Here is a 24,651-nt window from a genome sequence, read left to right as displayed (position 1 = left end):
TTTAAATTAAGCAATATGATAGAATGATATGATACAGATCTTGTTGTGGCGATTCCTACTCTGGCTGGCTGTCACGGACCAGTAGATTCATAGTACCAAAACTTAGATTTTCTCGCAAAACTAAATCAAAGATACTAACATACAATCAATTAAAAATTAAGAATTTAAATGAATAAAAATAATACACTTGTATTTTAAATTATGAATTCAATCAATCGTTTGAAAATGAAATATTAAATCATGATTTTTCAAATTTTCACAGTGGTCAAATTTGTGTATTGACTTTTGAGTATCATAGAAAGAAGTCATTTTATACACCAATAGATCAATTGAGTGAATTTTATGATTTAATATTTCGTTTTCTAATCCCTTGTAGGATTTACCAAAAATTGACCAAATTTCGCTGTTGAAATAGCTACTATCCCAAATAAATATAATTTTGAGGGTTAATTATACTACCATGTCTCATTATACTTGAGTCATATGTTTTTTTATCTGCCCACTCTAATTTAGTCATTTTTTATGGGAGAAAAAAAAATACTATGCAGCTAATGTTGGAGTAACATTTAGACAATTCTTTAAATATTCATTTATTGATCTTCGTACCCATAAGAACGGTTGAATTACAGTGAGACGAGACAGAAGGAAAGATTTATATCCAGATTTTCGGGTATGGAAACGATTTACGAATATTGTAAGGGCCCATAGTTTGATGTTGGGTAGTGGCTGAATTTCGACGTAAATATTGTGACTATTTTGTAAATAGCAGTATTCAAATGACATCATTTAAGTTGTGTTGATGCTCATACTACATCAAAATAAGTATTCGTGTTCGGTTCATGCGTTTTGGGTCCAGCCTAAAATGTAGGGTTCAATCATATTCCCAACCCTGTGTCTAAAGATAGGTTTATTTTTGGAATATTTCAACCATTACTACAAGTAATGTACTTATTCATAGCCCATGGGCGTGCATTATAGTATGTTGATGCAGAGCACTCCACGTACTGTAACAAACTTTTCACCTATAAGATTTGTATTAAAATCATACTACATGAAATAATACAAAAGCACTCCAAATTAAATACATGAGCCGGATAGGCTTCTCATTGAATAGCCCGTTAAGAAGGACGAAACCAATCCATGAGAAAGCCCAACCCACAAATGCACTCATCATAAATGATGGTTCTAGGCCTAAACAACGGAAAAGAAAATATATTTTCACCAATTAAATACTACAGTATAGTATATTAATAGATAACTAATAATTTTAAATCCATTGTGATTTTATGTTCTATATGCCAGCTTAATAGTTAAATGAATCTACTAGTACGGAAGAATGATAGCTCACACATTATTTAACTTCAGTTATCGATCACATAATCAAACATTCATAAAAATAAATATATGAGATTCAAATGATGGCCTTTCTGTAATAGTATCAGCTAAAAGAAAGTAGTACTACGCTATCATAATGATTTATATTCCTCGATCAAACGAGATGCATGAAGGCGGGATGTCGGCACTATTGTGCATCCAAGGCTTTGTAAATAGGCAATCTGTCATTTTACAAAACAAGGGAAAAGAATGAGCATAAAACAAACTTCTACTGTTGAGTGAAGAGGACAAATGCCAAATCATGAACTACAGGAAAATTATCAAACACCTGTTTAGAACTTGGTACGGATGAACTCATGGCGCTCTCAATTCTCAGTTTCTGAAAGTGTTCCTGAATGATGAAAATGGTAGTTGCATTATAAACTAAAACATGGAGATGGGTTTGTAGGATGTTTATATCAGTCCAATGCCAATTGAGAGAGAGAGTGAGGTTGGGATACCTGTTTTTCTCTCATCAAATGAGCACGCTTATCAGGAGGTATTTGCAGCCATGACAGAACCTTTTTGAACAAATGGACAAATCATTTGAGTTGGAGGTATTTAGCCTTGTTCCGATATTCAGACACTCAGTATATGCAGAAGCAGAAACTTACCGATACAGCATAGTGATGAGCCTCATCAGATGTTAAACAGGACTTCAACTCACGCAAAACATCCTATAAAATGAAATGAGTCAAATTTCCCAAAACAATTGAGAACTTGATAAGTGATTTTAGGAAATCCCAGTACCAGTCATATTAGTTTTACCGATATATCCTAGTTAAGGAAGAGTGAAGAACTTAACAAGTAACTTCTGATTCCTTTAATGTGTTTTTCATTCATTTACCTCAAATATCCACTACTATGGGTGCTAATGTCAGACTGACTTACAAATTTGAACTAGACAAAAGAGATGGAATAACGGGGCTTGCTTGGAAAATGCAATGGGGACTAAAGTTCAAGAAACAACTTTAAAACAGTGAAATATTAAGACTGAAGACTCCCATTACCACAACCTTGTTTGCACATTTTTTTGTTCGCAGGCGTTCATCAATGACAAAAGAAACCTGTATCAGCATGAATTAGATATTGAGTACCTTAATATTAAACATAGTAATTCATTTAGTGAACTAGTAAATTGAACTGCTCGTGAAAAGCAACACAAATGAAGATTTCATGATGAAGTTATAGATGTTAAAACATAACTATTTGTAAATTGCAATTTTCATACAGAAGAAAAGGTAGAAGTACAGTTCACTGTATGCCATTTTCTTCTGGGGAAAACTGCAGCTCAGTTTCTAGAAAATTATCAGTCCAATGCCAATTCTCACAATATTCACCCAATGCAACACAAAGAAATAGCCGAATTTGTAATTAAAAATTAAAAATGGATCGTTTTAAGGGGTCAAGAGCCTTTTACCTTGGTGAGTAATCTCTTGGGATCATGAAACGCAGGCTTCTTCGCCCACTGATGGAATAAATGAGAAACAGCAGCTCGGTTCTCTGGACTAAACCTATAGGATTAAAGACGTGCTAAATATCCAGGAGAACTACCATGTCGCAGCTGCAGGTATGCATTCAGAGAATACCTTTTTAAAAAGTTACTATTATCACTTTGTTGCAGAGCAGTAGTCTCATTGCATATTTCATTCAATAAATTGTCAACAGAACGGTGTTTTGTATTGTTGTCGGGGGTTTCTGTCTGCGCAGCTCCTTGCTCAGTTGGGCACTGAATCATCTCTGAACTCACGGAAAGTGGCTCTTCCTACATGAAAGAAAATTGATGATAGGTCTTGTTGGTATATAAGTGATCTAGCAATACATTTTCACTAAATAAGAGGTCCACAAAATCTAGTGAAAATTGAATGGCAAGTTCAGTAGGCTTAGCGCTTCATGAAGAGGATGAGAATTAATGGGAATATATTTACTACGAAAAGAGCAATGTTTAACTTCATATATGTAGACGGAAAAGTCAAGGAATGTTTTACACTAATCTTGACCTTTGAATTCCACCAGAATTTTGAGAGTACATGTTTTAAACAGGCCTGTCATAAGTAAATGAACTAAAACTGGAAGTACGCAAACATGATCACATAAAAAGTCAAAAACACAAAATAGGCTTTACAAGACAAATGTTGTTATGAGATGTACACCATTTTGACACCTCTAGTCTCACTTAGAAGTTTTTATACAAGGAGAAAGGAGTCAACAACAACTTCCATTATTCATTCTATTGTTACCCTATTTGTGCAATCATATGCTTGTCATGACTATAATAAAGCATTGAACATTTGCCATACATTATCCCAATGAATGTTGATGCAGGTTCCACAACAAGAAGAGGGTGGAAAAGGTACACAAGGTAAATGACAGCTATCACAAAATGAGACTGAACACTGAAAGAAACATGTAGTATAGCACTACTGCACTAGTATCAAACAGAAACCAACTAAGGTTTGTGCATATGCTATGCTTGGAGTGATTTTGTAGCATGTTTTACATCTGTCTTCAAAACATATAAAAACACTACCAAGGATTTGTAAATGCACTTCTAAAAGGTATGCTATCCCTAGATTTTGACTTCTATGATTGTTTCCTGTATGTCAGTACTAATTTCATAGAATGAATGGTTAACATCCCTTAGTACTTACCATAAAACAAATTCAAGTCCAAAGGTTAGATGGTGTTGTTTTATATCTGCATGCTATTTTCACAATTTAACCATCTTTACTTACAGGGACCATAAATAGTTTTCCTCATCAACTATTGAAGATAAAGAAACAGCACAACGAGTTGAAAACAGTCTAACTTGTAGATATACAATAAAGTGCCAACACGCTTGATAATTGAAAGTAAAGTTAGACCTGGTTCTGTAGCAGGTGGCGTGGAATTTCTCTAAGGAATCGTGATGGCTGAATGACCTGAGAATAAATGATTTGATTCATAAACTAAGGCCATAAACAAGTAGAAGAGATCTCAAAAGCTCTTTGTTGACTCCACCTGCCAATTAGAATCCATGATGACATAGAGTAGGATAAGATTTTTGCGCGCCCGAGTCATTGCTACATATAACAAGCGCCTTTCTTCCTAAAAAAGTGAAGCAGCTCATATTGAATAAGATAATCTTAAAAGGTGGTTAATTGCATACAATGACATGATTTTACCAGAAATGCCACTGTAGCATGGTTTGTAAAAAATTGCAATTACAACACCACTTTTTTATTTTTAGTAATTACAACATCCACATGTTTCATTGGCAGAACAACATTATATAGTGGTACATGTTGTAAAAAAAATGAAAAGGTCGACGATGTTGTAATTGTGAAATATTAAAATGTTAAATTGCAAATTTTGGTAAATGGTGTTCTATTTCATGCAATAAAGCTTTTTACAAAATGTGAAAGGTTTTGACATTTAAATTAGAATTTTACCTCAACCGAGACATCATTCTCATTTAGAATTCCATTATACTCATGCAACAAGGGAATCTCAGCCTCATTTGCCTGAGTAACCAAACAGGAGGACCATAAGCAATAAATATGACATAATTAATTATGGTTAGCAGCTTTCTGAAAACTATTTTCATTATGACTATACAGCATGAGAAGAAACTTGAGATAAAATCTCAATTGGTACCTTTACAATAAAAACTGTGTCCCACTCCAAACCTTTTGACTGCAATTGAAAATACAAAATGAAGAAACGATAAAACAGAAAGTAATGGGTTAGTTGGAAGGCTGAGCATGAGAAAGCATCATATAGAAGGACAATACTAAAATATAATGCAGTAGAACCTGATGGATTGTAGTTAGGGTTACAGAGTCTTCATTATCATGCTTTCTTGATTGAAAATTTTCACTCTCCCGACCAGAGATATAGTCAAGAAAAGCTTTTAGTGTGCTCATGCAACCTTTCCCCTGTGTGGCACTACAGTTACCCAATTCTTCAGCATTGTGTATTGTTGTCAAAAACAAGGACACATCATCTAGAAGATACTGTAACACCTGCACCCACAGGAAAAACTGATTACATTTCTTTACCTACAAATTGATATGCTCTACGCTTCAACCAATAAGTTCTCCATGTTGCTGCAAGATTATTAGCCCATGAAATACTTAGCAATAAGTACCAAACTGCTTGTGAGGCTTAACAGTTTTTAGATAATACAAAAACACTCAAATGTCATCAAGAGTTATGGATAATGTACTTAATATTTGTATCTTATAGATCGCACCTGTTGGTTGATTTAATATAAGAAGCTCAAAATATCTAAAATGTAATGCCCAATTCAAATAACACCTAAATAATTACTTCTACTTAAGAATTGTATCAGGGAAATATTAAACAAAACATTCACAGTAAAAGATCCAAGATGTGATAATATAAAATTATTGATGCAACTTATTCATATACAGGGTAAAATACAAATAGTATAAGTTGCAACAATGAAAAAGAAACCACCAAGCATTGTTCATCCTCTCACCAAATGTACATCTCATTTATGTATGCAGTGATAATTGTGAATAATGCAGTAACTTACACATTTAGTGCAATAGTTGACGTGCTGTACTATACATTAACTTTGCGTACTCAGCAAAAATCGTGAAGCCCGATATATAACGTGAAGTCAATTTATTGCATAACATGTACAATTTACAGCACTGAACATGCCAGTTACAGCAGTTCACAGTTCTCATAATAGGACTTTGAATCATTTCCTATGTATGCATTTGTAATTGCATATACATTTGCATATATATTATGAGTGCATATAAATAATACATATATAGATACTGTTGTCTAAAAGACAATAAAATATTATGGATCGTATAGTATGCTGGTTGATGAAATGGATGATTGATATTCAGTTAACCTATTAACAAAGTTCTCTTACCGCTTCTATCTATGAAGTTAGAATCTTTTCATGTGTTATTGGAAATGCATGTTGTGAAAGGTAAACCATAATAAAGATAAGAATTTTTTCAAAATATAGGTGAACCTCAAGGATTATGTTCTATTATGCCAAAATTTTATTGGCAAAATTGGATCACAACAAATTGTAAGTAGGGATTAATGGATTTTTATAGTTCATAGCCCAAACTTATAGAGAATTTTGATTTATAGCCTCAACTTCAGTTTATTTTTTATAGTCTGAGTTTTGATAAATTGTTTAATTATGGCCAACAACAAAAAAGTGTCAAGTTCCCAGCTAATTTCCGACAGTTCATAGAAAAATTTGTTTCAGTCGGATTTGTGACAAAGCTCAGACATCAGTCGAACGAATCTTATCAAAACTTAGCTGCAAACTTGACGTTGTTGTTGCTGACCATAATTATTCAATTTTTCAAAGTACAGGCTATACAAAAAAAATTGAAGTTGAGGCTATAAATTAAAATTTGGTTGAGTTTAGACTATACATTATAATTGACCCTAAAATTACTAAGAAGAAAATGTTTGTGCTCACCGGTCGAACATCATTATCTTCATTCAGCAACTTGCCTCCATCAACATCACACACTGCTCGCTGTTCAAGAAGGTATTTCTACAAAAGCAATGATAGAAATGAACACGTGTCGCTGAGACAGTATAGTAAGAGAATCATTTGTGCATTCAAAAGGTTATTGTCATTCAGATAATGCTTAATGCACAAACATCTGGAAGCCCCTGTATGTTTAGCATTTTCAAGATAATAGTAATAATAAACAAAGAACAAAAATCTGACATTGTAGAACAAAGTTATACAAGTATTCTCAAGGTTACAAGTTCTAAGTCATCCACATATTAGAACAAAAAACAGCACAACAAAAGAGCAAGTACAGTAACTTAGTGATTCATTGACTTTTGGTGCTTGAGGCCAAAAAAATGTTAAACAACAGAACGTATATACCAAAAACAAAGAAATGTATAGCTACTTATCATTTCATTTCTGCATGCAACAAAACCAACCTGAGGTATCATGTTTGCTACAAAAGTGATAACAGCAGAAATTGACTGTTCCTGCAAGCACAGACGTAGCGAATGATAAGACACAATCGAAAGAAAATATGGAGAAAATCATGGTTTGCACATCAAAATAGGCTAGTCAAACTCATGAAGTTGACTTACCCTTAAAACAAGCTTTGATATCATGTCCAAAGTGTCCAACACCTTACGCCCTTGTGTGAGTTGACTCCTGAGGTCAATTAGCAGAATTGAAATAAATTAACATTTATACTGACTTTACATACTTTATGAATCAACCAAAAGATATACGCATTTAAACTAACTTGTATTTAGAGCTAGTAAAAGTGATTCAAAAAATCTGCAGAATGCGGCATCCATACTTGCTTTTGTAAAACAATGGATTTCATAGTTAGGAAACAAAGGAATTATACTTAGAAGGCTTTTTCTCACGCACTTTCTGTGAGATAATGCATAAACAATGAAATATAAGATACTAAATAATTCTTATCTAACAAGCCGGGGAAAGCAAATGAAATACGAATGTGATATGTACATGTCCAAAATACGCTTAATTTATTTACAATATTTATTTTATCAATATAAAATACTCCCTCCGTCCCCGAATACTTGACACAGTTTGCCATTTCGGTCCGTCCCCGAATACTTGACACAGTTCACTTTTTCCATTTTTGGTAGTGGACCCCATATTCCACTAACTCATTCCTACTCACATTTATTATAAAACTAATACTTTAAAAGTAGGACCCACATCCCACCAACTTTTTCAACACACTTTCCATTACATTTCTTAAAACCCGTGCCGGGTCAAACCGTGTCAAGTATTCGGGGACGGAGGGAGTATACTACAAGCCATCAAATCACCCTCCTCATCATTATCCATTGTACCCTCATTTCCATCCTAAGTTAAACAAGTCAAGGATTATTCTGGATTGCACCTCTAAATCTAAAGGACAAACATAAGCATGTGCAAAACAACATTTTTCATTGTAGAAAGTCTGTTTTCATGAGAAAGAGTTAAGATAGTAAGTGTGGATTGCTACTTTCTTGTAGTCTTGTACCTCTTAATCTAAACTATAAATATTAAAATGTGCTGACAGAAGTATTTACATTGTAAAAGATCATGAGAAAGACTTATAAGACATACCTCTTAAATGTTCCCGATATTTTTGATCTAAATATTTCACGTGCTACTGAAGTAAAACTGCATTTCCTTCTTGCTGAAATCTTGTCAACGTGTTCAATTACCTGAAGGAAAGAGGGACAGGTAAATATTAGAATTGGACTTGTCACTAAACATAGATCCTAGAATTTGAAAGATGGCACTGATAAGTGATACGTACAGTGAAACAAATTGAGAAAGAGATACCTTTTTTTTCTCCTCCTTATCGAAAGGAAGTAAGGCCTTAAATGCTCGACGACATGGTCCATCATCACAGCCAGGAAATGCAGTACTCAACATGGCAATAATGGCCCGGATTACCTAGTTATATGACAAAACTTGCATAATTAAACAGAAGAATGAGAGAAGCATGCCACCACCATGAGACCATATCATGAGCATGATATGATACAAACAAGGAGAGTTTGCTTGAGGAATTGGGCTTCGCTATCGATGAACCTTTATGTATGCATTTTGATAACAAAAAAACCAATCTACATTGCAAATAACTCGGTGTTATATGAGAGGACTTATCACATTGAGGTTTTCTGTCATTTTATTCGCAAGTACACAATGAGTCGTACTATAATACTCCTTTCACTTTTTCATCGCACCATATGCTGTATCTTCACCAGCCCGTCGCTTCTCAAAAATTTGTATCAAACAGGACATGATAAATATATTATGATCCAGCTTGCGTGGGAATATAGTAGAACATTTGTATATAGGTTTTCTTTTTTCTTATTAATCTATTGCTATTTTACGAATAGATTTAACCAAGTAGTACAGCTAGATTTCTACTTCCTATATATATAGGAGACACTCCTGGTGTGAACAAAACAATATGTTCTGCTCTCCTATATGTCTTTACTTTACTGCTTTACATAACCAAACAGATAATCCTGTAGTAAAATGGGGTGATGCAATCGACAGCTGGCAGATTTCTTTAGTTTTGATTTATGAATTTATCTCCAAGACCATAGATGATTAACTTAAGGTTGGCAAATCCTTGGAACTCCAGTATATAGCCTTTGTTTTCCACGTAAATGAAATTCAGGAAACAAACAAGGAATGTAACAGAATTTGACAGTAAATCATAAATATTGCTACCTTTTTGCGATAAAAAGCTACGCCGTGGACGTTAAATGGAATTTTTCTATTGCGAAATGCAGTTTGGAATATTTTCCCTGTCACCTGCACATGAGAGTGGACGAGTAAATTTTATAAAGGCTGGAAAACTTTAACTTGTGCCAGACACTGCTCTTTATTACAAATTAAAGCATCAAAGAAAGTAACTTAACCTGCCTCCGGTAGAGAACAGCAATATTACCATAGGAGCATTTAGCAGATGAACCATCTGATCCAGCTTCCAATATTTTGTCAACCACAAAAGCACACTGTGCCTCTTCATTGCAACACTCCTTAATAGTTATCTGTTCAACCCATCTAAATTAGTACTATATGAAAGGGCAAGACTGAGTGTCTTTTAAGGATGCTGGCTTGCCTTTGATCCAGAGGAATTTGCTGTTTGAACTTCATTTGAATTGCACCGTTTTATATTATTTCTAATAAGACATGATGCAGCTTCCACGATACATCGTGTGGACCTATAATTTTTATTTAATCTTACCTACAAAAATGATTAGATAATAGTTTAATGGCACCTGAAAATTCAAAATTTGTACTATTATCTTATTAATGAATGAATAGGTTGGATACTAGGGAACCAGGAAAGTTTGATATTAAACTTACCTCTTTGTAAATTGGAAAATCTTTTCTAAATGAATCAAAACCATATACATCAGCACCGTTGAAACTGAAAATTGACTATAGAGATAGGTTGATTAGTTAAAATGTCTTTGACAAGGTTAGAGGGAGAATCTTAGAAAATGATTTCTAGTTTCAAACTGGAGGGATGTACACACCTGGTCTTCATCACCAACAATTGTTATACGTTTGTGGGATCCAAGAATTCGAAGCAAGCTATATTGCATAGCACTTGTGTCCTGAAACTCATCAATCACAATCGCTTTCCATGTTTCTTGACATTCCACGAGTACTTCAGTCAAAAGCAAATATCAGTCAATAAAAGTCAATAAATCAGAACATGCTCCAATTTTCTATGGTTGGGTGGTGCAAACCTTCTGGAAAGTCAGTGAACAGCTTCACAGAACAGCTGATAAAATCATGATAATCTAGTGCATTACAAGATTTTAGAATGTCCTCATAATTCCGAAGAATAGTTGCCTGGAGTAGATAGAAAATACATAGAATGCTGGGTTCAAAGGCAAAACAAAGGTACATATTAACCGCAAAAACTGTTTCAAGGATGCTTACTCCAGTCTCATCACCAATTTTATGAAAATCTTCAGGTGATCTTCCAGCGGCTTTGGCCTGATATATAAAGTGGGTGAAGAAAAATTATTTGATCATGAGGCTGTATCTAAGCACATTACCCTTAACGGCTGTTACGACCTACAATAATCATGGACTCGTCTATGTTCATGACATTTATGAAATTGCACTGAATTCCTCACTCATATAGGAGTATGTTCTATTTTCTGTGACTAGAAGGATTTTGTGGTGGTCTAAGATAAATTTAATTCTCATACTACCAGTCTACTACATTAATAATCAATAAGATTGAGTAAACTATTGTTCATAAAATGTATAATGAAAATTTTAAAAAGGTAACAGACAGTCCAGACGCATAACCTGAGTTACAAACTTGAGCCATTTCTTTGACTTGTCCTTAAAATTTTTTGGAGAATTAATATCAGACAACTCAGTAAGCTTGCAAAGCTCGGGATTGTCCCTTCTCTTCTCGTCCTCCAACAAGCGGACAGCTTCTATGATAGCTTTTCTCTGTTGTCCATGCCCATATATTAGAAACTCAGGGGTTCGACCTAACCTATTGGATAATATCATGTGTTATTCCAGTAGACATATTTTCATTAAAAAAATTTAAGCTTTAAATACCATCAAACAGCTTAGAAACTGAAGATGAGGGAACTTCAGAGTTCCGATTAAATTCAATAAAATTGAACAAAATTCAAGCTTGTCACGCTTTAGTAGTATATACAATGTCCAATTTTTTATTAATCCAAAATTTGACCATAGTCATGCATCTTATGGAATAAGTCCAACAATTTTAACAGGTGTCCATAAAACTTCTAGCATTTGTAAGTCAGAGAACATAACGGCAGACAAATACATATTATTGAAAGATTTTAAGGCATCAAATTTCAGTTTTCACAAAGAATGTGGATGATCTTAAACTCAAGAAGATGTGGTAGCCAAATAAAGGTTGTGGCAGATAATTCAACCTCAATCTGTTATGTATTTTCTCACTAATAGGCTGACTGAAACAAATAAGACTGGATACTGAACTTGGTTAACTGTTCGAAGAAATTTATCAGTTGCCATGCATACATTTGATATGTCTGATTGAAACCTTTCAAATCAGATTGAAAAACCTAATAACAGGCAAAGCTTATAGGATCTCTCTGTGAAATGGTATTTTAAATAACTATGAGAAGCAAATGAAGAGGAAAACAAAGCAAAGAGAGGGAAAATGGACAGATGAAACAAGTAGAGTACTGATTTAACTAAAGCACCTAACTGAGAAAAGGGCAAGCTCATGATTGGGAAGTGATTTCCTGGCCAACCATGAAAGTACATTTTAATATCTTCGCAGTGATCTGTGATTGCCAGGAAACGAAAGAAAAATAACGAACAATAACAAAAGGCCAAGCCTAGTGAATCTGGTATAGAGAGGGATGATAGGGAACTGGCATCATTAAACCAAACATGGTATGCCTAAGATATAAAAAGTGTTTTTAATATATCAGATGGTTTACCCGTTTGATAGAGTTCTAGTATGCTAAATAAGCATTAACACCAATCTCGACCTCACCCTACTCAGTATATTAAATACTAATTAAATTGGTCGAACGCATTCAATAAAAGAGATGTGATTAGAAAAGCAGATTACCAAATGCCAACTTTCTATCCATCTGTTAACTAAAGTACCTAGTTCTTTTGCACATAGTGTGCGACCAACCAAAAAAACTTCACATTCATATTAAAACAATATTAAGCCAAAACTTATCCTTCATGAGTGGGGAAATGCATACTTCTCCGCATGCAAGCGACAAAGTTGCAAAGAAAATGAATGGAAAGTGCTGATAGTGAGCTCTTTTGCAGCTCCCTTTCCAGCAATTGCTCCTATCCTCCCACGCATTTCTGCAGCAGCAGCTGTAGTGAATGTCATTGCCAGAATGTTGGATGGACTGATGCCCTGGAATTAATGGAAGATACAGCCAGGACCCGCACAATAACCAAGCAGACCAGTTAAGCCAGTCAGTGAGCAGCGCATACAACAAACATGACTATGATGATAAATCATAGGATGGGCTTACCTCAGATAGAAGCACCAGAACACGTCCAACCATAGTAGATGTCTGATATAGAAACCAAATACTGAGATCATTTTAAAGTAAAGAAGATAGATTTCCAAAATTCAGGGACGAGTATACCTTGCCGCTTCCTGGTCCAGCAACAATGACCAATGGAATTGAGATGTCACTACATGCTGCTTCCTGCTGCCTATCGTTAAGAGACTGGATATACGTCATATACTCCTCAGGCATATTATTGGTCAGTTTACTTGCTGATTTATCCAATTCTATGACTCCAGATGATTGCCCACCGGCCGAACTGGAAATTTCTTCAGATTTTAAAATCTCACTTGTAACGTTGACATCTGTTGTGGATATATCATCCTTGCAGCCCTTGATAACAAAGTCAGCTTCCAGTTTCTCCATTGCAGAATCCTTTTCGGGATTATCAGACAATTTTTGTTCGCACAGAGCATCGATTTGTTCAAAAAATGACTCGTCAAAATCATCATCAAGTAGATGAGATGTGGAGATGGAGACATCCTTGTCAGGTAAATCTGGTTCTCTTATGAAGCAACTCTCTGAACTCGAGTTGCATTCATATGATCTATCTGGCTGCCTCAATGGAGTAGAGCACGGGCTTAAAATCGATCCATCCTTCAAAGAATGACCAACTTTCTGTACATCAAAACCTTCACCATTTAAACCAGCTTTAGAGGAATATGCATTACTCGAAGCTAGTCTCTGGGAGCGTTCAGCTTTGACAACAGGAGTTAGAAACATCTCACAGGATAACCCATTTCTTGCACCATCGCTCTTCTTCGACAACATGCCACCCTTCGGTGCTATTGGGGTTGATATGTTAGAACATATCATGGATAGAGGATGCCTCTTAATCTCATCAGCTACAGCTAAACTTTTGGCTTTTCTCTCATCTCCATACCTGTACAATTCAAAAATTATGCAAGTCAAAACTCCATTTCTAGTCAATTATCCACTAGTAGTACATCCGAACAATACAAGTGAATTTGGATAATTATATGTCGAGAAGAATGTGGCTGGTAACATAAATTTTTCAAATTATTTAGCACAATCGAAAAATTGACAAAGAAAATAACTCACGCCTGGATGCTGAATGGAGAATCGGAGGCGGCGGCAAGGTCAGAGAACGGGCGTTTGCGAGAGAGGCGCGCCTTGGCGGCTCGGAAATTTTGGGAAATTCGAGTGCGCTGCTCCGCTGATAACTCCCCGCCGGTTGGAGCAGCCACCGCATTCTCTTTGTTGTTCATCTCTTAATCTTCATAGACACAGAATCAATAGTTGTGAAATAAATAGGAAATCAAATGAACAAGCAAAATCCTACTGCAGAGTGAAGAGGCGGAGTCGACATTTAAAAATTCTTACTTTTCCCTCCTTTGGAACATTAATTTCTGTTTGCATATACGTATGCCACATATGATAGCCCTAAATTTTTATTTGCAGTTAATGCGTTTTTATATTTATAATTTTCAAAAGGCACTTACCTACTTAGTGGAATAGAATGGAGAATGGACTACCTCCATTCCATTACTTTAGTTGGTAAAAAAAAATTAGGAATCACCATTCATAAAAATAGTCATTCCATCTCCTTGTTTTAAATTTTAATAAAATTAATAAATATTATGTTATATTATATTTATATTAAATATCATCATAATTTTATAATAAAATTAAAATTTTATAATTTTTAATAATTGAAAAATCACACACACACACCCCACCACCAACACACACACGCACACTCACGCATATGCGCGCACACACACGCACAATAACACATATGCACATACACACTATCACCACATATACACACACATCGCCACATATATATGAATGGTGTCAATCAAGGAATAACAATATCATTCCTTTTGCATTCCTTGTGCTTACCAAGCACAAGAATGGAATGGAATGACACTACATTCCATCTTCATTCCATTCCCTCCTCGTTCCATTCCATTATACCAAGAAGCCCCAGGTACACCCTCATTCCATTCCTCATCCCACGCTTTCGACACAAACTCCGTTCTCCGTCTAAGATATAATCTTTGCACAAGAAAAATACAGATTACGGGAACTTTGTGAAAAACAAACTAAAAAACTAAAAATTTAACTAAACTAAACTACCTATAAAACTAAGAAAAGTAAAAAGAAAAACACAAAAAGTTCTAACAAATAACGCCTTCCCGACAACGGCGCAAAAAACTTGTTGTGATTTTAAAAGTGCAATTTAAGTACACAAAATAAGTTATAATTCCCTAAAAATACTACTTATGCAGATGTGCAATGCAGTATAAAAGGTGTTGAACCCACAAGGAGGAGATTAATTGCAAAAACTAGTAAACCTAACTAGAAAAAGTAAAATAGTTTAATTTTGGGGTTTTTGATCAAGAGACGAGCGAATACCGAGAAAGAAAAATACAAGGGAATTACGATAAAGAGGAAAGACTACTCCTAGCTTGTTTCGGGTTGCTTGTTCACATGATTTCTAAAGTCTAATTACTTTCCATTATTTATCGAGTTGTGTTGATTTTACGCTCTCACGCTGCTGATCACTGATCGTGGAATTTTACACATAGGATAAGATGATCACGTTTTCTAGGCTATACTCACCAACCCCTCACTCCTACAGTCCCAAAGTAAGCTCGGTATTGGCTTCTACAAACGTTCAACACATAAGATCCAACCCTAAACCCTAAACCCTAAACCCCTAGACTATCCCCTGATCAGTTTTAGCCTAGAATTTCTTATCTATGTTAGCTCTCTACTCCAAGTTAAAGAGACATTGAAGTTAAGACCTTTACCAAATTAAGTTTCCAAGAAAAACCCAACGTGGATTGAAATAAAGACAAACATAAGAATCAAAACATGAAAATCTATCAAAACAAAGTCATGGATTCATGTTTACAAGCTCCCCCAACAAACTAGAAGTAATCCCTAAAATCTATAAACTCATAGCGGACAACAATACAAGAGAACAAGTAAATGCTACCATACGGGCAAGATTATGGAATAATTAGCCTCAAGCTTCTTCTTCTTATTCCTAAAAATGTACTCAAAGTCTCTTTCTCTCTCTAAAAATCGCTTCGAGCCGCCTAAAGATGATTTGGAATTCGTGCCCTAGCTATTTAAACAGTTAGGGCTCGAAAACAGGCCTTGTAACATTTGCCCGGTTGCACGATCTGCGACTTAGAAAACACCTGGTCGGGGTTTTTTTTGACTCTCGACACATGTTGGGCGTTTAAACTCCCGGTCGTGCGTTTTTCACTGTATTGCACAGTCTTCGTAAAATAGCCGTATCTTCTTCTATTGGGCTTCGATTGAGGCGTGCAAGGTATCCACACGATGTTCTTTCGATGGTGAATGCAATGGTGGACTTGTAGAAGCATTTTAAATTAATCTTAACGGGCTTATTACTGATCAGATTCAGACCTTTTTCCTTTCTCCTCTCTTTCTTAGACCTTGGTCTTTTGTCCAATACAATATATCAAAATGAGTCCATTTTTCACCTTAAAAAGTATGTTAACATAATTCAATGAAGGACTACAATTTGATTCACATCAGCCGTCACTTTTTCTTGACTTGCTTTGTTTAGGTATCGCGTAATCTTGATTTTACTTTGTCAACAACATTTATATCTAACATGCAACGAATCGTCCGCGACGACAAGAAAAAAAAGTTACAGTGATTTAACAAATAATTGGAACCCCAAAGCTAGAACCTTGTATCAATCCACTGTCACGACATTTAACCTAAATTCTAGTACAAATAAAAAGAATATTAGTTAAAAGTTCCATTCTGTAAAAATTAGTACTCCATACATTGTAAAATAAGCAAAATGAGAACCTTTCCTTATGGGTTAATATGTTGGCCAAAAATCTTCAATTAAGAATAATTTACACAAACTTGGAATTACGTCACTTCTTACTAATTCTTCACATAGTTGTTCTCACCATAAAGGACGTGTTCACCTTTGAAAATGGCGGAAATAGGGTTAAATCTGATTATTTCTCACTGTTTGTTGTCTTCGAATTAATTTTCGAGGGTAAAGCCCGCACTGTTCACGCGAATTAGAGAGAATTGATAATTTCTTTGAAATAGGTTGAGACTTGCTATCTGCATTAAAAACTCAACCAAGAATATGTTGAAATTCCAACACCGTTAATTTTCTACCTCATCCTTCTTTCACGAATGCTGAATTTTGGAATGAGCTAATTCGTTCCTTCCACATTGAAACTTAATTATGAAACCCAAAAAGTGGATATTGTTTGGCCCATAATTCATCTCAAAACTAGCTAACTAAACAAAGGTGTAGAGATTTAAATATACGAGCCATGGTACTCCATTTCTAGACATAATTCATTTCTTGGGTTTATTATAATTGGGAAACTAAAAGGGTGAACACTCCTTAACATCTTCTGTCGCTAGGGTCATTGACTCATTAGCACGCCCTAGATAAGGTGTCAATCGACTTTGTGGAAACATTTCAAAGTGATTATAGTGACAAATGAAACATAGTATAACTCGTCTTTCATAAAAAAAACTTACAAACCGCAGATCATTATAGTCTACTGAAAAATAAAAACAGCAATGAAAACCTAATTAAATGCGAAAATGAGCCCCCATCAAAGGATTACTCCTTCACTTCAATCTCAACAACTTTAGCTGGTTCTACGTTGTAACCTCGAGGTTTTTCCAATCATACTTTACATCTGCATTACCCAAAGTTAGGAAAACTATAATCATCTCATTCGAGTTTATAAATTTGGTTGTGCAGACATTTTCAGAATTTATAAGATATTAGTAGTACTAAAACACCCTGTTTCTATCAAACGAAGTCTATCTTCATTGTTTGATTGACCCTGTAAATATTAATGTACCAAAAAAAAAAAAAAAATTTCCATTCAAAATTTGTCATTAAATGATACGAATCCATTCGACAAACTAAAAAGCGTATAAAATTTATTAATATTGACAGCAAACATAAAAATTGTTTTTCAAAATTGATTTATATTTGACATACGATAAAAAGGCGGTTTCGTCATTTATGCCTTGTGTTCATCTGCAACTTTGAAGCGAAAGCCCTATTCAGCCAAACACAATCGCCTCTCACAAGATAGTAAGAAAGCTAGATTTTCTAAACCAAAATCCATCTCACGTTTAGTTTCATTGTTTATTTCTAAGACTATTTATCGCAGGTAAAAATCATCTGCTTTTGAGACGGAGAAACCGACACACACCCATAGAGAGAGGAAGAGAGAGCTATGGAGTTCCGAGGGCAGCAGAAGCTAGATGATGATGTTTACGGCGGCGACGTGCCCGAACAAGCCTACATGGAATCCGATTCTGACCTAGTTACCGACGCTGAAGCCGCCGCCGCCGTTTCCAAATCAGAGGTATTGTTTGCTTCTCTGCATGTCTCGAGATTTATGTATCTACGTGTGTGTGTGTTCTTGATGCCTGCTCTCTGATCTATAGGAGCTGGAGACTATGAGAAAACGATTGCAGGAGATTGAGGAAGAAGCTGGGGCGCTTCGCCAAATGCAAGAAAAAGTGGAGAAAGAGATGGGCGCAACTCAAGGTTTCTTTCCTTATCTCATCTGTTAACTTGTTGTTTTTGTGGAGAGAGAAACGGTGAATTAAAATTGGTGCGAGGAGACAGGGTCAATTCAAAGGCAAAAAACTTGTGGGCAGGGCATGGGGATGTTTGGTGCATTAGCCCTAATTAAATCCAACTAGGGTTTAATAATCCTAAATGGGGCTTTAATTACTATTAAAACTTAATTAGGGCGGAGCTTGTGCATCGGGATGCAACGGAATGTGCCTTCAAATAAAATTGGTGCTAATATGGAAATTGGTAAATGGATTCTGTTTTGAAAGTTTAGATTGCAGAGCTTGTACTATGATGTTTGAAGGCCCACAAATGGATATAATGGTTATCGGTATATTCTATTGTGTCATGTATTTGGTGTATTAGATGCCCAATAGGTACAATCATGGAGTCTGGAATTCATTTGAGACTTGATCTTTTTTCATAGGTCACAACACGGGGGAGGGGTGTTATTGTTTGTTGCCAGATCTCTAGATAGTAATTCAATTAAAACAACAATCGTCGGGAATTTTCACCCACGTGGCTTTATTAGGTAAAGCTGAAATATGAGGCGAAGATAATTTCTATACGAAGTGAAATATGCAAATCCTTTGCATCTTATGTTGAAGATAGGGGATAACTTGGATTTTAGTCAAATGCTTGATATTTGTAATTTCAGGATTCACTAGATTTTTTATTTTAAATTTTTTGTTTCAAAGATTTGCGAAACACAAGTTAAGATATGTAAATTCAAGTTATGTCATTAGCATAGTTGGCATCAATCTGAATAATAGGCTTGTATCTAGACATCATTTTTAATATCGGATAAGTAGTCAAGATATCTCCATGATGCCCATATTGATACATAAGCTTAGTCCAAGACTACCAATAAATATCTATCTAAAGAACTCTGTCTAAATAATAGGTAGTAGTAGTATTTAGTAAATTGAAATTTCAGTTTAATTAATCCTTAAGGTTCTCTTGCGATCAAATATGGTGCTAGTAACTGTAACTAACCTTCCTATTAAAGTTCTCTATTTATTCTATCGGGCCAAGTAACAGTGAAAAAACTAGTAGGAGTATAATTCGGAATCTTAGATGATTAAGGAAGTGTTCTTGCACAGATTATATACACATAGTTATTGCTTGCTTTGTTTTTATTGGAATTTATTTGCCATCATTCCGCCATAAGGTTTCTAACTATTAACTTGAATAATTGAATGCCATTAAAAGGATGATTCACAATATTTTTTTCTGGTGCTTGTTTGAAGATTCAACGATCGCATCTGCTACAGAGGCTGAAAAGGAGGAAGTTGATTCTCGTTCCATTTATGTTGGTAATGTGAGTTTCTTGTCCTTGTATCTTCGTCCAGAATCAATGTTTCTCGATGCAACAAATTTGTCGTTTTCCTATTTGTGACGTCGATATAGGTAACTGGGTCAATATACCATGAATCATAATGAATTATGGCTAATTCTCGGTCATCACAATTTACAAGGCAATATATCATGATCAGCTTATAAAAAAATTAATTGTTATTTCTCATGCCAGAATTGAAATGCTCTACTATGCATTATGCAAGTGTATGGATTTTGTCCTTTCCATTTTTCAATTTGCTCCATAACTTTATCCATCACTATTCTATTATAGATTATTCTTTAATATATAAGGACAGTTTAGTTTGTGTGTATGTGTCTGTGTGTTTAAGTTTTTCATTTTTACATAAGATAAGAATTATTTTGTATCTAAAATTCTTTAAATTGTGACCAAGCTAGTTGTAATAGAAGATAAGAAAATGCTGAATGAATCAGCTCAACATTAATCTAGTAGAAGTTGTTACTTCATTGGAAAAACTTGACCAAGGTGGGAGTGATAGTGTTACAGATGTCCATACTTTGTAGCATCAAGAAAAGACTTGTGCTTCAGTTCTATGTATGCAAACAAAGCTGAGCATATTCTTATCCCTATACAGGTTGACTATTCATGCACACCTGAGGAGGTACAACAACATTTTCAGTCATGTGGGACTGTCAATAGGGTAACTATTTTGACAGATAAGTTTGGGCAGCCCAAAGGTTTTGCATACGTAGAATTTGTGGAAGTCGAGGCTGTTCAAAATGCTCTACTGCTCAATGAAACAGAGTTGAATGGTCGTCAACTGAAGGTTGGTTTTTGCTTGGTATGGTAGCAGAGCTTAATGAATAATTTTAATTGATTATATATTTGGAATTGAACAGGTGTCTGCCAAACGAACTAATATTCCCGGAATGAAGCAATACCGAGGGAGACACCCAAGTCCATATTTTGGAAGGCCTTATATGCCTGCGCCTTATGCCTACCCTCCTTATACCTACGGGTAAGAAATACTGAACTCCTTTTTGTGGCTTAGAAAGCAAAGGATATAATTATGTCTTAGGCTAAGTTTTATATGTCATGTTGAAATAATATTTTGAGCACTCCTTTATATGGAGTGATATTTTGTGCTTGCCCTAGTATGGATCTTAATTAGCGACTTGAACTTTTGGTGCTTAAAAATTTGTTTTATAGTACTCTAAAATTTGGAGAATTCTTGGGTGCGCGGCGCTCATACCCTTTGCGCTAAAAAAGGCCCAAAATTATGACTTTATTTCTGATTGGAATTTAAAGTAATTATGAATTACTTATTTCATTAATAATTTGAATTGAATTGATATTTTTATGTGCAGGAGGGTTCCGAGGTATAGGCGTCCGATGTATTACAGGCCATATTGATGTAATTGCCCGAGCTCAAAGTGGTTTTCCTGAAGCTTTTCAGGCATGCCGATTTATATGCCAATTTTACTTGCTCATCACATTCAAATTCGAAGGCATGCTGATTTATAGGCCAATTTTAGTTTTGCCATTTAAACTTGTTGTATCTTCAGTTTGGAATGTTGTGCCCGTAGTTGCTGCATTCAATTACAACCCCTCATACAGGACATAGAAGAAGCAAGAAATCAAATTGCTAAGATGATTACGTACCTTGTTTTTAGGTGCAGCTGGGTTGGATATCATATTGCCATACATTTGTTAGAGAAAAATTCTTATTAAATCGAGAAGAATATTTCATTTTGCAATTTCAACTTGATTTTGGATGTCAACAGTTGAGTACTCTTTCTTTCAATCTCTCTCAAAATATACTTAGATGAGCAGAACTGGGATTTACTCATTTTGGTGAAAGAAAAACAAAAAAACACCCTTGGATGTAGAGGTTTGCTCCATAGTGTTATTGACACCTAACCCATCGAGTTCGAGTGTTTGCTTTGGTACGTTATTTTCCTCTTTTTTCTACTTTGGTTCCACCGTTCTAGTATAATCCCATCTTATAATATAGAAAGGGGGAGTATACTATACACCTTTTACTTTGGATATATTTTTGGCGTGAATCTTATATGTTAAAAAGTAGGTTATCACCCTTGATTATCAACTAGTATCAATTATCATTGAACCTTTTGATATTCAAATTGTGAACGAAAGACCTCACTTAATTGAGTGCGTGAATCTAATAAATTGGGATAGTTAGCTCTCAAAATAGGTCACAATTCAAAAATTCAGGATTGGTATCGATGTCATTGTCTCACTGACTCCTCCTAAATTTAAATTGATCCAAAAATTAAACAAAAAGAAATTACTACTAAAAAGTAAGATTATTTTATTTGTCCAATCTTATATAAATATTACTCCATTTGTCTTACAAAATCGTTTACTTTTGTTATTTCGGTCTCTTTCCAAAAAAAATTACTACTACTATTAGTTCATATTCATTTTCAACAATTTTTTATTTCTAACGAGGCGGTGGATCAAATTCTCAACTAATAATATATTTCAATAATTTTTCTTTCTATATCTCTTCTATTAAATACTACCAACTTTTCACATTACAATTTATGATACATCTAAAATTTTTATTTTTATAGAATACATGAATTATACCAGTAGGACCATCATTTTTATCTATCCACTTTCTCCGGTGGTTAGTTCAAAAAGGCCCACTCCATAATTGGGTGTTTGGGATGACTTTAGTTAAGTGAAGACTTGTGATAAAATATCGAGGTCACCTCCAGAGTCCATACTACAAGTAGGTACGAACTGATTATCCACCACAACTTGGCTTCTTATTTAATCTGATAAATTAAAATTTGTTTCCAAGCGAGATTGGTCGCACTTTCGACACCAAATTTTTGCGCTGCCAATTAAAAACAGGGTGGGATGTTAGGCTTTAATTAGAAATCTTGATAAATATAACTATGTACGTAACAATATTAAAAGGAGTATTAAATATTAGTGTGTTTGTTCATAAGATTCAATCTCACAATTCAATGCTAGATAGATAATCATGGAATAATGAGTCATAGTTAACCCATGTGACTAAATAATCTCACAACTCAATCCTAGATTGCAGGGATGTCAATCGGCCAGTCCATCGGGTTTCGGGTCAATCGAGTGCGGGTCAATCGGGTTGTGATTTTTTTTCGGGTTATAAGAGTTCAACCCTAACCCTAAAAGCTCGGATTTCGGGCTAGCCCAACGGGTTAATCGAGCTGCTACCGATAAAATTAACATGCGATCAATCCAATAAATAATGATGAAAATTAGTTATATTTATATAATAAAAAATATTTAATTATGATAAATTTGATAATTTGAGATATATGCTTAAACTTAAAGATAAACATGAACAAATATTAATATTTGAGATTTGTGCAAAATGAAGTATAAATATATTTCAAGAAAATTTAAAGCATGTTTTAGAAATTTATGTATTTTTTATAGTAAATTTGAAGTTTCTAATTCATTTATCTATTATTATATTAATAGTAATTTAATATATTTAATACTCCCTCCTTTCCAGATGATTCATCTCATTTTGATCGGGCACGGATTTTAAGAAATTAAATGTAATGAAAAGTGAGTTGAAAAGGTTAGTGGAATGTGGGTAGAAATGAGTTAGTGGAATATAGAGTCCACTACAAAAAATGGTAAAAAGTGAAATGACGACAAATTATGTGGGACGGACCGAAATGGAAAAATGGGACAAATTATCTAGGACGGAAGGAGTATAAAATTGAAAGTTATTTTTGTAGTTATGTATATTATAAAAATAATCAATGAAGTGACGAATTATAAGTCAAATAAATAGAACAATAGAAATTTCATCGGGTTTCGGGTCTGGCCCTAACGGGGTGCGGGTTAATCGAGTGCGGGCTAATCGGGTTGTATATTTATCGAGCTATAAGTTTTCAACCCTAACCATATAAATTTGGCAGGCTATTCGGACCAGCCCACGAATTGTGGGCTGCACTGACATCCCTACTAAATTGTAGTATCTTGGTATTATTTTATCTAGCAAATCGAACACCACCAAATTCTACTATTCAGTCCTACTCGATTCTCGATTCACAACTAAATTATGTTCATCTATTTTATGATACAATATTGATTGATAATGAAAACAATAACTAGTTCCATGTTATGATTTCATTGTCGAATATCGAACAAAAAAAAATGCACCAAGTATTACATTATTTTTAGTATCAACCAAAAATTAAATTCACAATTAAAAGCATTTGGTAATTTTCTGTTAATCTGTTATTTATGGTTCAACTTTAAATTGAATTTGAAGGTTATAATAATTAGTTCACTAATTAAAATAATTTTATACTAGTATTAATTTAGTTTAAAATAAGACAAATATAAATTGTTATTAACACAATTTTTCGTCGTCTAATAGAAATAAAAATTGGTAATGGATACATTCTCATCATTCAACATTAATGACAATTCAATTATTAGAAATTAGGATGTGGAAAAAAGAAATAATATCAACGTGGGACCAGTAATATAAATATAAAAATATTGAGAATTGATGAGTCCGGTAAAAACAATAGAAAACGAAACATTAGCAATGAAATTCCTTAAACCGGAGTTTAGGCAGGAGCCGTCATATACATCCATCATCACATTCACATCCCACTTGCGAAAACGATGCATTTTATCACCGAACAGCTGCACATGTCGTTATACAATTCCAGCCAATCCAAATTATTTAGAAAAGTAATATTTTTATAATTTAAATTCCGTAAGATATTTAACAATGCAGCCATCATCC

At 34.5% G+C, this 24,651-nt stretch overlaps 2 protein-coding genes across 4 annotated transcripts; one reads left to right on the top strand and one right to left on the bottom strand.

The window, feature by feature from the left end:
• Nucleotides 1–1,307: 1,307 nt before the first annotated feature.
• On the bottom strand, nt 1,308–14,355 carry SRS2 (P-loop containing nucleoside triphosphate hydrolases superfamily protein). 3 transcript variants are annotated; one of them, XM_089060021.1, is made up of 30 exons: nt 14,302–14,355; nt 14,020–14,194; nt 13,036–13,840; nt 12,919–12,960; nt 12,634–12,797; nt 11,213–11,408; nt 10,835–10,891; nt 10,639–10,744; nt 10,423–10,556; nt 10,250–10,324; nt 10,002–10,127; nt 9,799–9,930; nt 9,608–9,691; nt 8,705–8,818; nt 8,483–8,583; nt 7,480–7,546; nt 7,321–7,371; nt 6,839–6,916; nt 5,169–5,378; nt 5,011–5,049; nt 4,806–4,877; nt 4,375–4,461; nt 4,239–4,295; nt 2,964–3,139; nt 2,795–2,888; nt 2,385–2,441; nt 1,989–2,051; nt 1,836–1,895; nt 1,664–1,726; nt 1,308–1,556 (listed from the first exon to the last, which is right to left on the bottom strand). In XM_089060021.1, exons 2-30 carry the CDS (start codon nt 14,184–14,186, stop codon nt 1,467–1,469), a joined length of 3,567 nt encoding a protein of 1,188 aa, XP_088916147.1. In that variant the 5' UTR covers nt 14,187–14,194; nt 14,302–14,355; the 3' UTR covers nt 1,308–1,466. The 3 variants fall into 3 exon arrangements, with proteins under 3 accessions (XP_088916147.1, XP_047958494.1, XP_047958495.1); XM_048102537.2 differs by lacking the exon at nt 14,302–14,355 and having other exon boundaries at nt 14,020–14,293; XM_048102538.2 differs by lacking the exon at nt 14,302–14,355 and having other exon boundaries at nt 2,391–2,441; nt 14,020–14,293.
• A 3,555-nt stretch (nt 14,356–17,910) lies between these two features.
• LOC125208568 (polyadenylate-binding protein 1-like) lies at nt 17,911–21,643 on the top strand. Its single transcript, XM_048108206.2, has 7 exons — nt 17,911–18,052; nt 18,132–18,329; nt 18,412–18,514; nt 19,795–19,865; nt 20,497–20,688; nt 20,762–20,880; nt 21,230–21,643. Exons 2-7 carry the CDS (start codon nt 18,198–18,200, stop codon nt 21,273–21,275), a joined length of 663 nt encoding a protein of 220 aa, XP_047964163.1. The 5' UTR covers nt 17,911–18,052; nt 18,132–18,197; the 3' UTR covers nt 21,276–21,643.
• Nucleotides 21,644–24,651: the final 3,008 nt, after the last annotated feature.

This window comes from Salvia hispanica, chromosome 6 (genome assembly GCF_029641045.1).
Source record: "Salvia hispanica isolate PSC_SH4W2 chromosome 6, Shi_PSC_v1, whole genome shotgun sequence".
NCBI classification, from domain to species: domain Eukaryota; kingdom Viridiplantae; phylum Streptophyta; class Magnoliopsida; order Lamiales; family Lamiaceae; genus Salvia; species Salvia hispanica.
Note: the sequence above shows the minus strand (reverse complement) of the source record. Positions and strands in the feature narration are given on the sequence as shown.